This window comes from Acanthopagrus latus, chromosome 10, assembly GCF_904848185.1.
Source record: "Acanthopagrus latus isolate v.2019 chromosome 10, fAcaLat1.1, whole genome shotgun sequence".
Taxonomy (NCBI): Eukaryota; Metazoa; Chordata; class Actinopteri; order Spariformes; family Sparidae; genus Acanthopagrus; species Acanthopagrus latus.
This window is the reverse complement of record NC_051048.1, coordinates 6400985-6416999: the sequence shown is the minus strand read 5'-3', so window position 1 is coordinate 6416999 and position 16015 is coordinate 6400985. Positions and strand designations below refer to the sequence as shown.

Sequence of the window (16015 nt, the reverse complement as noted above, 5' to 3'; positions counted from 1 at the left end):
AATAAACAAGCTGTTCTCAAAGGTAAGTGTGGGTCGTTTGAAGCTAGAAAATTGGCAGGGTCCGCCACATAGAGATAAAGTAGATTTGTATGAAATTGTGTGGTCCTTTATGAGTAGTTTGTTTATTCAGTTTATCCAGACATGAAAACAAAGAGGGGTGTTTGTTTAATTAAAAAATTAGTCAATTAATATCTTTCTCTTGTTTTCCCCAAAACTACATAGTGCACCTTTAATGTATCGGAGTGGTTCTTTAGACATGGAAGCCCATTTCTGCCAGTTAAAGAAACAAAATGATGAAATCTTAAACTTGATTGATAGAAAAAAAAAAGTCATTATTGTGAGATAAAAAGTCAAAATGCTGAGAAACAGGAAATAATTATTTGATTAAAAGTCATATTTGTGAGTTAAAAAGTCAAACTTACATGCTAGCAATTCAAATTCAAAAATGCTTTCAGTATCTCTGCTGGGAATTTAATTCAGGGCCCCAAAGAGCTCTTGAAATGTCACACATGACCAGCTGATAAATATATAAAGTGTGTTTTGTTATTATATTAACAGACTGACAAGTTCTTGGTTTAATCAAGTTTCATTTCACTCAGTTCATTTTATGTCATTATTTAAGTTCCTGTTTCATTTATTTCATATTGTTATCTTGTTTACAGTAAATGCATTGTCTGCTGGTTTATTTTGTTACTTTCCAGCTCACCAGTGAGCCATGAGAATGGTTGCCTTAGAAATAAAAGGGACAAACGATGGAGCATGGACAATACTGGAGTGCTGAGGTGGGTGGGAGCAAAAAAGGGGGGGCCCCAAATCAGATTCTGCTTAGGGCCCCATAAAGCCTTTGGCCGGCTCTGATTATGAATTATGAAACACTTGAGAAGAGGAATCCAAATGACTTAAGCGTGGCTCGGAGAGGAGGTTTCAACACGTTACCAAATATGGCCTGTGCGGGGCGTGGGAGCCAGTCTGCTGGATGAGGGAGAGGGGATGCGCCGCCGAGTGCGCATGCTGTTCCAGGAACTTTACGCTCCGAACAAAAAAAAACCCTGAATAGAGCCTCCGAGCCTAGAAATCGGTAAGAGCCTCAGATTTGTTCTTTTTTTTCTCTCTCAAAAAGTTCATGTAGGAGCTGGCAGCTGGTGTTATCATGGTGTATTTGTGGACTCCGCCACAGCGCGGGGCGCGGTATGTCCGCTATTCGCTTTGTGATCCGGAAAAAATCCTCTTCTTTACGCGCGTAATACGCCACTTATAACACGTCTATTTCACAGAGCATCACTTTAAAAGGTGAATTTATCTAATCTGGGTGTCTGTAAATCGCTCTTGTGTCGGCGTGAAGCCGGAAATAATGTAAGAGAGCGCGTAAAGGTGACAGATCTGCGTTTTTAAAATAAGCTTTCTCTGTCCCAGTCTAAACAATCAGCGGCACCGGTGTCAGCTCGGTACTGTGGGCAGCATCCAGCTTAGTTCAGCCTATATTAAGAACCAACTCTCAGGCACGTATGGTATGCATATCACCAAAGCTAAAAAAATAAAAAAAAAGGCAAACCAAAGTCTGGTTTCCTGTCAGCAGCCAGAGGTATGAGTTCACACACACACACACACACACACACACACACACACACACACACACACACACACACACACACACACACACCACAACCACATCTTTCTCAGTTTGCTTCATCAGGGTTGGGTTTTCTCAGTATGCCCCACATGTGAACCCAGATCTGTCTCAGTGATGTGACCAAATGTGATCCTTTTTTGATTCTCAGCTGCATTTTGTAACTCCTGGCTGCAGGCCCGGCTCTCATTCTGTCTGATTAAGTGATTAGGTGCTGGGTAGATTGTGTTACGGATGTGCTCATCAGAACTGCTTCCTGTGCACTGAGTCTCACCCAAGCAAGAACAGGAAGTTGGATTGAAGACTAATGGAGTAACACATGATAAGGTTTGCGACGGCGGAGAGCATGGACGATGACTCTCGGCCTGCGGAGTAGCAGCAAGTCAGGGGCTTTCTGTGGTTACAGGTTAAAGCTGCTCTGAGCGATGTGTTTTTGATAAAAAGAAGAGTTAAATAGCTGTATAATCAGACAGGCATCAGTGTGATCATGTCTCTCCTCCTCCTGCTCGTGTCCTAAAAGAGAAAAGACATGTTTCTGGTATCCCTGCCCATTTTATCCAATCAGGACACAGGACTCCATAACAAGCAGGATCTTCACTGTTGCGGCCACCTCTTGTGGTTACCGCTCGTCTCCCGCGTGGTGATGTAGAGAGGAGGGAATCTGTAAAGCAGATAGGAAGTGAGCTCAAAGGATGGCAGACCTTACAGCAGCTTTAAAGGAAAATGACACCCAGAAAATTAAGATTCAGTCATCACCTGCCTGTCCATAGATAGTTGAGTGTGGTTTAGTAGTTCACAGTACATTTTCTGGAGTGTGAAACAACTGAGGTAGATTGGGACTTGTTTCAAAATTGCAATACCCAAATTACATGGTTTTCAAAGCCAAAATGTTCACCGCAGCTGCCAAGCTAAAAACGTTATCATGCACCTCGGCTGAAGTGGGTACAAATGTCTTGTCCTTGTAGCGTCTTTTCAAGTCAATTTGGGATCCCAGGCTTCCGGAGACTTGGACTTCAGCTGTTTTTATGCTAACGAACAAAAAAATCCCCATCTACTTCAGCTGTTCTGAAAAATGCCGGAATGGCGTTTCTCTGTGAAGCTCCGGAAAACCTTCTGGGGACCATGACACTACCTCCAGCTGTCCATCAGCATCGGGATGAGTAGATTATGACTGAAATTTTCATATTTGATTGAACTCCCCTTTTAAGTTAAGAGTTGACCACCGCGTTACTGTTTCAATCACCAGAAATACTTTCAAAATGTTTTATTTATTTTGAAGATGGACTCAAAACTACACCTCTACACCTCAATGTATCATGTGGAAGCAAACATAATTGTTACCATGTGTAAGAAAAAGCCACCTCCTCCTCCCAGAGTGCATTAAACCTGTGGAGATCCCTCCCCTGTCGCTCTTCAGCAGGTCTCTCCACCCCTCTTCCTCTGTAAAGGCAGTTTTTCCTTATCACACAGCATCATCTGCTGCAAAGACATGAGTATTTTCCAACAGCAGGTGGAGCTACTGGCACAGAAACTAAAGATAAAAATGGGCTTCTGACACTGAAATAGAGCATATTTCTGCCTTGAGGACTGGAAAATGATTGTATACTCACACGTCATGTCTGTTCACGATGCTCCAACTGAAATTGTGCTTCGGGTATTATCACAGGATCATCTCACACATGTTGGGATCTGGATTTCAACGAGAGTGCCGGGTTGATTAAAGGTTATATTCACAGAGCTGATGTGTTTCAGGGGTCTAGAGGGTCGCGAATGATCCACAGATTGTAAGATGTAAGTTGGTCATTAGTTATTTTGTGCTGCATAAATAAAAAATGAACTGGAGCTGAAGTGAAAACCAGCACAGTTTGGACACCAGAGGGCATCAATATCAAGCCGCTCACAGACTGGAGTTTGGTTGAGTTCATCTTCCTGTAAACTTCCCTGCACAGGCCACAGCTTGAACCGCCCAACCGAGGTTCCTCATACATTCCTCAGTCTTTACACAACTTAAGTTTGAGTCCAGGCCTGCCAGTCAGGAATGGACCGCTCATTAGTGAATGAATTAGCAGCTGATGTTGCAGTTTCTCCCTAATTTCCTTGTCATTTAAACAAATAAATTGTGCTTTAAAGCTTATAGACAAGCACAAAGAAAGAATATGGTAAGCTCTCCACTTAAAGGGAAAGTTCACCCAAAAATGGAAATTCAGTCAGGATGTACTCTGGACAGTCGGGTGAAGTTTCAGAGTCCATTTCTGGAGCTTCACAGCAAAACAGCGTGGCAGCGTTCTCCTAAACAACTGAAGCAGATGGCAACAAAATGCAAAAAAACAACCACAAAAAACATAGAATTGCTCCCAACAGCTAGTCCAGAGTGATCCATGTCAGCTGAAGCCCAAATTGATTTCAAAAGACGTAGTTTACATTCATTGTTAAAGCCAAAATCTTCACTGTAACTACTACGCTACAAGCATTAGTGCACACAAGTTCGACTTTACATCGAGGGTGTAAAGCACCATCTGCTCCAGTTGTTTAGGAGAATGCTGTAACGCTGTTGATGTTCTGCGCAGTACCTGTCTTGCATCATCTTCTCACCAAATGTTTCATTCTCCTCTTTGATTGTCTTCCTGCAGAGTATGTGACAAACGTCGACAGAGTGTGTGACGACATCTCCGACACAAGATCACACGTTCAGTGTTGAAGACTCATCTTAATCCTCGCCGGACTTCAGAGGCCACTTTCTCCTCCAGACTTGTCGTAAATTCCCATCATGCCAGTATTCGTGTTTCCAACCTCCCAGCTGCTGTGGGTGCGTTTAGCTGCCCTGATCTTCACCTGCGTGGCGTTCAGTGTTGCGGCACATGAGGGCCCACCGCGTGGAAGCATGGCTGACTGGTGCATCTTCTGCTGGGCGTTCAGCTTCGCCTGCACCCTGCTGGTCCTGCTGGTGGAGCAGTGCGGCCTTCAGGCCCGAACCCCGGTGTCCTGGACCAATTTCCCCATCACCATCGCCTGCTACGCTGCCCTCTTCTGCCTCTCCGCCTCTATCATCTTCCCACTGTTTTACATCAAGGACCAGTATCTATCCGGCGATGCTCGCGCCCAGCGCATCGTCTCCACCGTCTTCTCCTGCCTGGCAGCGGTAGCCTACATGGGGGAGGTGAGCCTGACTAAAGCGAGGCCAGGAGAGGTGGCAGGTTACATGGCCACGGCTCCAGGCCTGCTGAAGGTGTGCCAGACCTTCGTGGCCTGCATCATCTTCATCCTGGTCAGCCATCCCGTGTTGTACAACCAGCATCCAGCGCTCGAGTGGTGCATGGCCGTGTACTGCATCTGCTTCATCCTCTCCATGGCCGTGGTGGTGCTATGTGTGGGGGAGTGCACCGGCTGTCTGCCCATCCCCTTCTCCAAGTTCCTGTCAGCTTACGGGCTCCTGGCGGTTATCATGTACCTGAGCGCGACCATCATCTGGCCCGTCTTCCAGTTTGACAAACGGAGCTCGAGCTACAATAAGAGCGATCTGATCACCGTGGCGGTGCTCACTGCCCTCAACTTCCTGCTTTACCTCGCTGACCTAGTCTACACTGCCAGACTGGTGTTTGTCACTGCCTGAGAGGAAAAAAAAGGGAGGCACGCTGAGTGGATGGAAGCTTGAGTGGCTTTGCAAGAAAGTGTAGCAGCTGTTGAAATCCTGACAAAAAAACCAAAAAAAAAACCACGACTCCTCCCTTTAGGTATCTAATGGTAAAATGCTGAAATGCAAATGTCATGTTGATACGAGGAAAACCCCTGAAAAAAAAACTCACTTACAGTATGTGGGTATATTTAAAATGCCTGGAGATGTGCAGCCTTTTAAAGGAACAGTTCACCCAAAAAAGAAATTTCAGTCATCATCCTCTCACCCCCGATACTGATGGAAAGTCGGGGGAAGTTTTGGAGTCCGCTAAACATTTCTGGAGCTTCACAGCAAAACAGTGTTGCAGCATTTCCCTGAACAACTGGAGCACATGGGGACTTGTTTTAAAACATTCAAGGTGCAACATGTAAGAATGGACCTCCTCCACACAAATAGGGGGCAGCATGTCACCTGAGTCACCGCTGACTACTGGTAACTGTTGCTGCCACTAGCTAGTTAGCTTAGTTAGCCATGCAGCTAGCGGTTCAGACTGCTCAGAGACCAGGGCAGAGTTAGTGTTTACACCACTAGTAGGATTTTTGGACTAGGGTGGACCAGGGCTAACTGGTTAGCATGCTAACTTCAGTGGACGTCTCTGCAGGTCTACATAGACATCATCATTTCAACGCAGCTATTTCTTCACAGGTTGAATGTTTTTGACAAAAGTGTTTCGGTGTTGCATAATCCAAATCTCCATTTTATGTTTTCTGTGGCTTTACGTTTTCAAACAAGTCTCCGTCTACTTCAGTTGTTGAGGAGAATGTCACAATGCCGCTTTTCTGCGACGCTCCGGAAAAAGTGTCGTGGACTCCAAAAAACTTCGCCCGACTTCCCATGGACGACGAGGGCGAGTAGATAATGAATGAATTCTCATTTTTGGGTGAATTTTCCCTTTAACTTCAAATGTGAACTGACCTGTGTGAAATGTGCACAGAAAAAAGTGGGATTTTACACAGTGGTGTGACAGAAACAAGTTCGGCTTGTATTTGTGTTAAAATAAAATGGAGTCAACACACTGGAACACAGGTGAACAGCAGACGAGAAGTTATTTTTATGGGGGAAATAAATGTGTTTACTGTATCTGAGGAACGAACATCATAACCTGATTGTTTTATATCCTTCTTATTGTTTTTTGTTAATAAGGTTTTTTTTTATTATTATTACTTCAGCTGTCAAATATCAGTATTGAATCTTTTTAACAGAATGTCATTTGAGTGAATAAAGTTGGTGAACCAATACATTTTGGAGGTTTAAAGTGTGAGAGCTGAAATGAGCTTTGTCTTCAGGTTGTGGTTCTACAATGTGTTGTCACTTTCATAACGCAGCGATGAAAACAAGAGCAACGGGCCTTCAATGACCCTCTTTCACTGAAGGATCGAGTCAAGTGTCAAAGTCGACAGGAAACACACTCACAGTCAGCAGCCTCTGAACTCAGAGCTAACATGTAAACAGTCCAGAGAAATGTTCCCTTCATGTTCCGATAAAACAACCTACTGTGTGCATAACGAGTGAATGTGAAGCAGGAGCTGTGTTTGGTTTGACAGAGGCTGCATCTGCTAGAAAGACAAATCAATCCTGTAGAAGCAGCAGCTGGTTAAAAAAAAAAAGTGATCTGATGGTTTTTGCAGATGTGATAAAAATATTTTTCTGCCATAGTGACGCATTTTGGAAATCCTGCCAGCCAAGTTCCAAATAAGGTTAAAGGTTCCATTTGTTTTGTCGATGGGCGTGTGACAGCGCAGGAGAAGTTTAAACTTCACTTTTTCTCACTCTCACACACTTCACATCTGAAAACGAACATGGACGGTGAGTAATCTGTCTCAGTCATGGTTTGTTTCTGTTTAACTGAAGGTAAAAATCGATGCTGTCGTGCGTAAAAGTCGATCCTGGTGGGTCGGTAAGCGGTAAAGTAGAGCAGATTAAATCTGATCTGATCTCTTCTTCACTGGACTCCACAACATCGAGCAACACCGCGGCCATGTTAACAACAGCAGCTGCCCTGTCAACATGGGCCACAAATCCACTGTTAGTCAGTGTAGAGTCACCACAGTCCTTCACACCTGTGTTCACTGCGGTAACTACAACTAACATGACAAACGTCCGTCAACTTTTTTCTATGACTAAGAAGAGAAATGGCGAGATAAGAACAGATCTGTCAGGATAAAAACTATGATGAAATGATTTGTTTTCAACGACAAAGGACGCGACTAAAATGTGAGTGATGGGCTGTCGGACATTTAAAATGCGTCGCATTTTCCCCAGTTTAGTTCATCTGTTAAATGTCTGTTTCCCTCTTCCCGACCCTGAACACAGCTCAGTGTGTGAGACACCCAGCGCTGCAGGCTGATTTAGGGACCGTCGATAAATTACCCTACTGTTTGTTTGATTTAGATAAAAACAATGTTTCTTCATGTTGACTGCATGATACTAGGGACAACGATAATAATAATAATAATAATAATAATAATAATAATAATAATAATAATAATAATAATAATAATAATAACAATAATAATAATAATAAACCGATTTTATGTAGCACACATATTTTGTGTTATATATCTATTTTGCAGAAATATTTTAAAAAGACAATGTCTTGGTTTTTTTTTTCATTAGCTTCCATGTTGTGTGACCCAGTGACTCCAAATCAATTCCAAATTGTATGTGGGACAAATAAGACCCACTTGTTTTCATCACATATTACTGCTTCTTCCTTTTTAATGTTTATTATGAAATTTCAGTATTTCTTTTCAGTGGCTTCCACTCATGTGACTCTAAACCACAATGTGCTTACGTTTGTTTATTTTCAGTAGAATAATGAAAAAGAAACAAATACAACTAAAATTCAAATTAGTCTTATAAAATAGACTGTCAGCAGTATAATCCATTATAAAGAGGTGGAAGATCCTATGTGACCTGTGTAGTGATAGTGATAAGCTATTAGACAGAAATGTTAAATTTTCAAATCCAAATATTGCTTTTCCCTTTGCCATTAGGATTTTAAACCACTGAGGATTTGTATTGTAACTGCGCTGTTACTTCTGTATCTTATTATAAATGAAAACAACCAAAAGGCAAATATACAGAATCATTGATCAACATCATTCTTTTTCAGTGTCAGACAGAAAGAGGATTGTCATCTTGGGAAAAACGGGAGCTGGGAAAAGCAGCCTGGCTAACACCATATTTAGAGACCAAGTGTTCCTCCTTGATGATACTTTCAACTCTGGAACAAGAGTATGTCAAGCAGAAACCAAATCTGTCAGTGGAAGAAGCATCACTCTGGTCGACACTCCGGGTTTCTTCGACACAGACAGATCTGAGGAGGAGCTGAAGCCTGAGATAGTGAGGTGTATCACAGAGTGTGCTCCTGGGCCTCATGCTTTTCTTATCGTGCTCAAAGTGGAGAAATTCACAGAGCAGGAGCAGGCTGTCATCAACAAAATACAAGAGTACTTCTCTGAGGAAGCTTTAAAATATGCAACTGTTGTCTTCACTCATGGTGACCAGCTCCCTGACGGAGAGACAATTGAAGAACTGGTCAGAAAAGTTAAGCCTCTGGATGACCTGGTGAAGAAGTGTGGAGGACGGTGCCACGTCATCGACAATAAATACTGGAAAGACAAACCAAAGAATGAATACAGGAGCAACAAGTTCCAGGTGGAGGAGCTGCTGAAGACGATAGACAAGATGGTGACGGAAAACAATGGAGGCTGCTACACCAATGAGATGCTGCAAGCAGTGGAGCAAATGATAGAACAGGAGGAGGAAAACATTAGAGGGTCACCAGGAAACATGACAGAGGGGGAGATCAGAAAGAAGGCTAAGAACAGAGTTTTTCATTGTCTCTTGATCAGACTGGTAGGTGTTGGAACAGGTGCATTGCTAGGGGCTTTCTTGGGTGTAGTAGTGTTGGGTGGATTAGTTTTCATAGGTTTGAAAAGTATAACACCATTAGCAAAGTTGGTATGTTCAACAACAACAGCTGTAAAGGAATTAGCAGCAGCAGGAGCAGCAGGAGCAGCAGAAGGAGCAGGAGCAGCAGGAGCAGCAGGAGCAGCAGGAGCAGCAGGAGCAGCAGGAGCAGCAGGAGCAGCAGGAGCAGCAGAAGGAGCAGGAGCAGCAGGAGCAGCAGGAGCAGCAGAAGGAGCAGGAGCAGCAGGAGCAGCAGGAGCAGCAGGAGCAGCAGAAGGAGCAGCAGGCGGAGGAGCAGTAGCAGGAATGATCAGCATCGCAAAGACATCTGCAGCAGCAGGAGCAATGATAGGAGGTTTTACCGGATTTGTTGCAGCTGAGGGAGCAGAAACACCCCAGGAGGCAGCAAAGAGGGCAGCAGAGGCCGTAAAGAACGAAGCTCTGTATGTCTTAGATTTAGCAAATGATCTTGTGGAAAAAATATTAAAGTGAAAATCCAGTTAAAACGCTAATGAACTGTGACTCTCGAGGAAAGGGGAGAGAATCTGTCATAAAAAAAGCTTTATCTCCCAGAAGAATACATTACGGTGTTTATCAAAACAATATTTAACCACTGAGCTGAGGGTTTTTATTCATATGCAATAATCAGTTGTCCCACTTGTCTTGAGCTTCACACTTTAGTTGCTTTTTCCTCTTTCGCAAGCTAACCGAAGAGTTTTATTAACATAACATAATGTTTCTTTGGCGATATGACCATTGAGGTTGTTTAAACTAAACCACTGTTCACTGTTGGTTGTGTTTCTGTTTTTAGCCTTATGTTATTACTGTTTCCTGTTCCTAACCATAAAACATCACTTATTTGCAGCATAGGTTTATTAGACAGGCTTTTCTGATGCTCACGGTGTTGTTTCATTGTGGATCACAATGTATCATCTAATATGAAGAATCAATAAAATGAAACTTTTATCTCTGCAAATATAGTGTTTTACTTGTAAGGTCTACAAAGTGTAAATGGTGCACTGGATTGATTGCACAACAGAGAACACCAAACATGTTTATCAGAGATTATTATAGAGTGAAACAAGTCCATGCTAGCTGCTCTGTAATGATGTACAAATGTGCAGCTACTGTCCGCTTGTTAACAACCTCACAGTGACAATGATACCTGATGAAGTGGTAATGAACTGGTGTTTAGTATGTGTAATGGTAATCACATTCATCATGGAAATTAGGAGAAAACACAGTGGAGCCTGACGTCATTGGTATGACATATATCAACCCAGCAGACAAAGTAGCTACAAGGTTCCCCATCTTCAGTGACTTCAACATTAAAGTGATGCCAACAAGCATTTTTTTTCTTTTGGTAATTTAAGTGTATATTCATGCAAAACCTTTCTACTTTCTCTTAAAGACTGCCTCTATTTGTAGCTTTAGCAACAGCATCCATCAAGGTCTAATTCCTGGTTAAAATAAGTTAAAAGCAGTTAAAAAGAGATGTGGTTTAAAAATGGACACCTCCCCATATATATGTTTTATTTTATCAGGACACGGTGCTTCGATTTTTTTTCTTCCACTGATTCAGGTGAATTGTATGACTTGAACACAGCCTGTCCAAAGATGGTGTGGGCGAGGCCGCTCTTCCCAGCTGTTATTTACAGTATGTGTTAATCTGTTTTTTCCTGATGTTGCAGGAGGGAAAAAGAAGCTCAACGATTGTGAAACTTTGCTCACACACAAATATAAAAAAAACACACACACATAAACCTCCTATGAATTTTGATTATTAACTTTCTGTGTGTGTAGAATAACTTACCATTCATGCTTCCAAAATTAGAAATCAGTGCGGAGGATGTTACAGCTGCCTCTGTTCTTCGGTCTTGCTTCGGTTTGCCTCTCACTTCCCCTTTTCCACTTCCTTGACTTGTTTCCTGGCAGCAGGCTAATGGAGCTTATCACACAATGGACTTCTATTTTTATACAAGTGTAAGAACGAATAACAAGCTCCAGCTCTGATGTCAATGTCCAAAAATTGAAGAAACACTATACAAAACTGATTAAAACACAAAGCAAATCAAACAAGCTAAATTCAAACTAAACATTTAAACTATCAGTTACACAGCCACACCTGTGTTTATCTAGTGCTAATGAAAATACTGAAAATACAATCATTTAAATAATGTAGGCAGTCTCATCACATGTTATATGCACATACATAAAGCCATGGATTTTCATCCTACTCAACCTGACAGGTCAAAATACTCCATCATAAACGACCTGCAGGGACAAATCCAACCTGATTTGTAAAGGATTCATACCCACACTGAGTACAATCTTCACCTCCATGAGGGAAAAGTGAACATAGTTGAAAATGAATCATAGACTTTCATGGATGTGTTTTTCCTGAACCTCTTCATCATAGAGTTTCCCTTCTTCTTCAGCTAATGTTGCTATGCGCCTCCATCTAGACGTTGCTGAAATATAGTGCAATGATACGTCACACAGGTTCAGTTCAGTCTCTACCTCCTTGTACTTTGTCCTTTGTACTGATATTTCTGGTTTTCAGACAGTGAATGCTGCTGACTTTATGATCCCCTGTCATGTCATACAGCACGATTCGTCCAATACTTTTCATTCTGACCAAATACCTGCAAAACTAACAACATCCGACCAATGACATCTGCCTCAACTGTATTTTCTCTTGTGTTATTAATCAAATGCTAATATGCTAAACGAGGTGATGATCATGTTAAACATCAGACCTACTAGATATCAGCACGTTAGCTTTATCATTGTGAGGATGTTAGCATGCTCACATTAGCTGTGCCTACATACAGTCTCATATAGTCTTATTTTACTCTTTAGTTATTGTGTCTTTGATTGACATGTTTGGTTCACTCTGTATGGAGTTGCTGTAGTTTCCTCAATGCACCACTCTGAAATTGATCACCTTACCAAGTAAAAAGTAAGAAATGACATTTTTTCATAGGCTTTATTTTATTGATTGTTCATATTGATGATACATTGTAATCCATAAAGAAACAAAGCTGCTTCAGCTGGTTAGTTTTTGCAACAAAAGGCAGACAGAAATACACTCAACAGCGTCCACTGGTTTGATTTAAATCAGCAATGGAACAATTAAAATAACATATCAAACCAACACTGATGTCAGCTCGTAAATCAGAAATAAGTGCCTAAAGTTTAAACCTATCACAGGTCAGTGAACACATTAGAGAGAGAATGCAGATTTGTCATTGAATATACAGGTAATATATAAATATATAAGTATATAGAAAATGTTATTCAGATTGTGTGTTTTCATCTTTGTGTTAAATAAAATACTTTTGAACCTTCATGCTGTTTAATATTGTTCAAAAGTTACTGTTGTCTAAACATAACCCAAGCGCTGCACATTCTTTACTTTACTATAAAGATTGGGCTTCATTCAGGGCTTCATTCAGGGCTTCATTCAGGGCTTCATTCAGGGCTTGGTGAAGGGGTTCTTGATGGCCTCTACTGCCCTTGTTGCTGCTTCCCATATTGTGTCTGCTTCCACAGCTGCATGATATCCTTTAATACCTCCTAACACTGCTCCTAATGGTCCTGGTACCACTACTGATGATGTTGCTCCTGACTTTGATTCCAGAATCCCTAAAGCTGATGAAGCTTTTTTAACCATCACCTTTACGCCAAAAAAAGCTCCCATGAAAACACCTGTTCCAACACCTGTTAATGTGATTAAACCTTTATAAACACCATGCTGAGCCTTCTTTCTGATCTCTTCCTCCGTCATGTTTCCTGATGACTGTCTAATATTCTCCTCCTCTTGTTTTATCATTTCCTCCACTTTTTGCAGCATCTCATTGGTGTAGCAGCCTCCATTATTTTCCGTCACCATCTTGTCTAATGTCTTGAGCAGCTCCTCCACCTGGAACTGGTTGCTCCTGTATTCATGCTTTGGGGCATTTTTCCAGTATTTATTGTCGATGACGTGGCACCGTCCTCCACACTTCTTCACCAGGTCATCCAGAGGCTTACTCACCCGGACCGAATCTTCAATCGTCTCTCCGTCAGGGAGCTGGTCACCATGAGTGAACAGAACTGTGGCATAATTGAAAGCTTCCTCAGAGAAGTACTCTTGTATTTTGTTGATGACAGCCTGCTCCTGCTCTGTGAATTTCTCCACTTTGAGCACGATAAGAAAAGCATGAGGCCCAGGAGCACACTCTGTGATACACCTCACTATCTCAGGCTTCATCTCCTCCTCAGATCTGTCTGTGTCGAAGAGACCAGGAGTGTCGATCAGAGTGATGCTTCTTCCACTGACAGATCTGGTTTCTGACTGACATTCTCTTGTTCCAGATTTGAACTTGTGGTAGATCCTGAACGCATCTTCTCCAAATATGGTGTTAGCCAGGCTGCTTTTCCCGGCTCCCGTTTTTCCAAAGACGGCAATTCTCATCGTGTTCGACACTGAAAGAAAATAATGTCCATCGTTAATATTTTTTATTTGTGTTCCAGTGATTTTCATGTATAGGAAGATACACATGCTAAACAAGCTAAATTACGAAGGTTTTTAATGGTCAAAAATCACAGCTACCAAAAAGTCTTGTTACCACATCTTCATGATATATAGTTTTTAAAATGTATACATGTTATTGTTTGACTTATACAAGAATCAGAAAAATGTGATAAAAAACAAAAGAAGTGTGTCTTATTTGTCCCACTTAACACAAGTCACTGGGTCACGCGACATGGAAGCTAATGAAAAAACAAAAAATTAAAAAAATGTTTCTGCAAAATAAATATATAACATAAAATAAGTGTGCTACATGAAATCAGTTCATTATTATTATCATTATTATTATTTTATTATAATTTTCACTGGTATCATCCAGTCAGCATGTCTAAATCAAACAAACAGTAGGTAATTTATCGACGGTCCCTAAGTCAGCCTGCAGAGTGTCTGTGTTCAGGGTTACATTTCAACAGATGAACTAAATGTGCAACTGGGGGAAAATAGAACGCGTTTTAAATATCCGACAGCCCATCACTCACATTTTAGTCGCGTCCTTTGTCGTTGAAAACAAATCATTTCATCATAGTTTTTATCCTGACAGATCTGTTCTTATCTCGCCATTTCTCTTCTTAGTCATAGAAAAAAGTTGACGGACGTTTGTCATGTTAGTTGTAGTTACCGCAGTGAACACAGGTGTGAAGGACTGTGGTGACTCTACACTGACTAACAGTGGATTTGTGGCCCATGTTGACTGTCCGGTGCTGCAGGGCAGCTGCTGTTGTTAACATGGCCGCGGTGTTGCTCGATGTTGTGGAGTCCAGTGAAGAAAAGATCAGATCAGATTTAATCTGCTCTACTTCACCTCTTACCGACCCACTAGGATCGACTTTTACGCACGACAGCATCCATTTTTACCTTCAGTTAAACAGAAACAAACCATGACTGAGACAGATTACTCACCGTCTACGTTTTCAGATGAGAGGTGCCTGTCGGGTCAAAGTGAAAATAAGAAGACATTAAACTGCTCCCCGCCCTGTAACGCACAATATAAGGCGTCGATTGTAAAAACCTGCTGGGAAAAACAAAACAATGAACACCATAGACCAACATGAAAACACAACATATGCTGGTCTTGCTGGTGACTGTTTACCAGCAAGACCAGCATATGTAACTTTGTGATATTTACTGCTGTTGTAAAAATCTGGGTGTTAAAAGTGTTAAATCTAAATCTAAATCTAAATGCTAATTCTTTATGTTTTAAGACAGTCCATCTGCTTCAGTTGTTCAGTGGAGAACGCTGCCATGATTTTTTGGTTGTGAAGCTCCAGAAATGTTTTGTGGACTTTGAAACTTCACCCGACTGTCCGGAGAAGATCCTGACTGAACTTTGCCTTTAGGTGGAGGTCTCACCAGATTCTTTCTTTGACACAAAATAGTCTAAACTCAAAGCTGCTGCAAGGAACTTTTTTTTTTTATTTTTTATTTTGGCTTCTCCAGGTACAACGGAGAACACAACTTTATTTTAGTCGTGTACCACCAGACTTCAGACCCAGTGACAGGCGTCAGGAATAACTATATAATGTCAGTGTTCTCGCTGATGATCTGTTTCGCTCATACAGAGCCATCTGTATTAACCTGAGACTGTGTAATAAAGCATCCTGACAGTCTGAACAGGCTGTGATGAAGAAGTCGTCCAGTGCCCAGTCTTAACTGAAGTCTTGAAATGTGGCGTCATGTAGGTTTTGCGTGGTTGTCTAAAGCATCATGTATAGTCAAACAAATGAGGAGAAAGCTGCTATTTCAATCATTATTGATCCCTGACTGACAGCCCTGGGCTCAACCTAAAGCTGTTTAAAGACTGAGGAGTGTGTGAGGAGGCTCAGTTTGATGGTTCAATTCAGAACTCCAGTCTGTGAACAACTTGATACTGATGCCCTCTGATGTCCAAACTGTGCTAGTTTTTTTTTTTTTCATTTTCCAGTCCCCAAGATAGAAATATGCTCTGCTCCAGTGTCAGAAGCCCAAGTTTACCTTTAGTTTCTGTGTCTTCACAGCTTGTGATGCTGTGGGATAAAAAACAGCTGCCTTTACAGAGGAGACGAGGTGGAGAGACCTGCTCTATTTACACATAAAGAAAAAAGATAATAATTTTCAGAACTTAGAAAATGGAGCACTTTAAAAAAAATGTCTTGAAGTCTTTAAACTGAACTGTGTCTTTTATTCTTCTTCCATTTTAGCTTCTTTAAGCTTTCTTTCAATGTCTTGTTTCTTAATGACTGCCTGC

General features: G+C 41.6%; 3 protein-coding genes across 4 annotated transcripts; 2 read left to right on the top strand and 1 right to left on the bottom strand.

Annotated features, from left to right (window-relative positions):
• Nucleotides 1–654: 654 nt before the first annotated feature.
• Nucleotides 655–6540, top strand: LOC119027113 (myeloid-associated differentiation marker homolog). The gene is made up of 2 exons (XM_037111999.1): nt 655–1078; nt 4258–6540. The coding sequence occupies exon 2, from the start codon at nt 4395–4397 to the stop codon at nt 5235–5237; it is 843 nt and encodes a 280-aa protein (XP_036967894.1). The 5' UTR covers nt 655–1078; nt 4258–4394; the 3' UTR covers nt 5238–6540.
• Nucleotides 6541–6793: 253 nt separating this feature from the next.
• si:dkeyp-67a8.4 (GTPase IMAP family member 5) lies at nt 6794–10191 on the top strand. 2 transcript variants are annotated; one of them, XM_037111997.1, is made up of 2 exons: nt 6794–7106; nt 8416–10191. In XM_037111997.1, exons 1-2 carry the CDS (start codon nt 7100–7102, stop codon nt 9705–9707), a joined length of 1299 nt encoding a protein of 432 aa, XP_036967892.1. In that variant the 5' UTR covers nt 6794–7099; the 3' UTR covers nt 9708–10191. The 2 variants fall into 2 exon arrangements, with proteins under 2 accessions (XP_036967892.1, XP_036967890.1); XM_037111995.1 differs by lacking the exon at nt 6794–7106 and adding an exon at nt 7254–7514.
• Nucleotides 10192–12185: 1994 nt separating this feature from the next.
• Nucleotides 12186–14844, bottom strand: LOC119027112 (GTPase IMAP family member 7-like). Its single transcript, XM_037111998.1, has 2 exons — nt 14692–14844; nt 12186–13685 (listed from the first exon to the last, which is right to left on the bottom strand). The coding sequence occupies exon 2, from the start codon at nt 13672–13674 to the stop codon at nt 12694–12696; it is 981 nt and encodes a 326-aa protein (XP_036967893.1). The 5' UTR covers nt 13675–13685; nt 14692–14844; the 3' UTR covers nt 12186–12693.
• Between the last annotated feature and the right edge of the window lie 1171 nt (nt 14845–16015).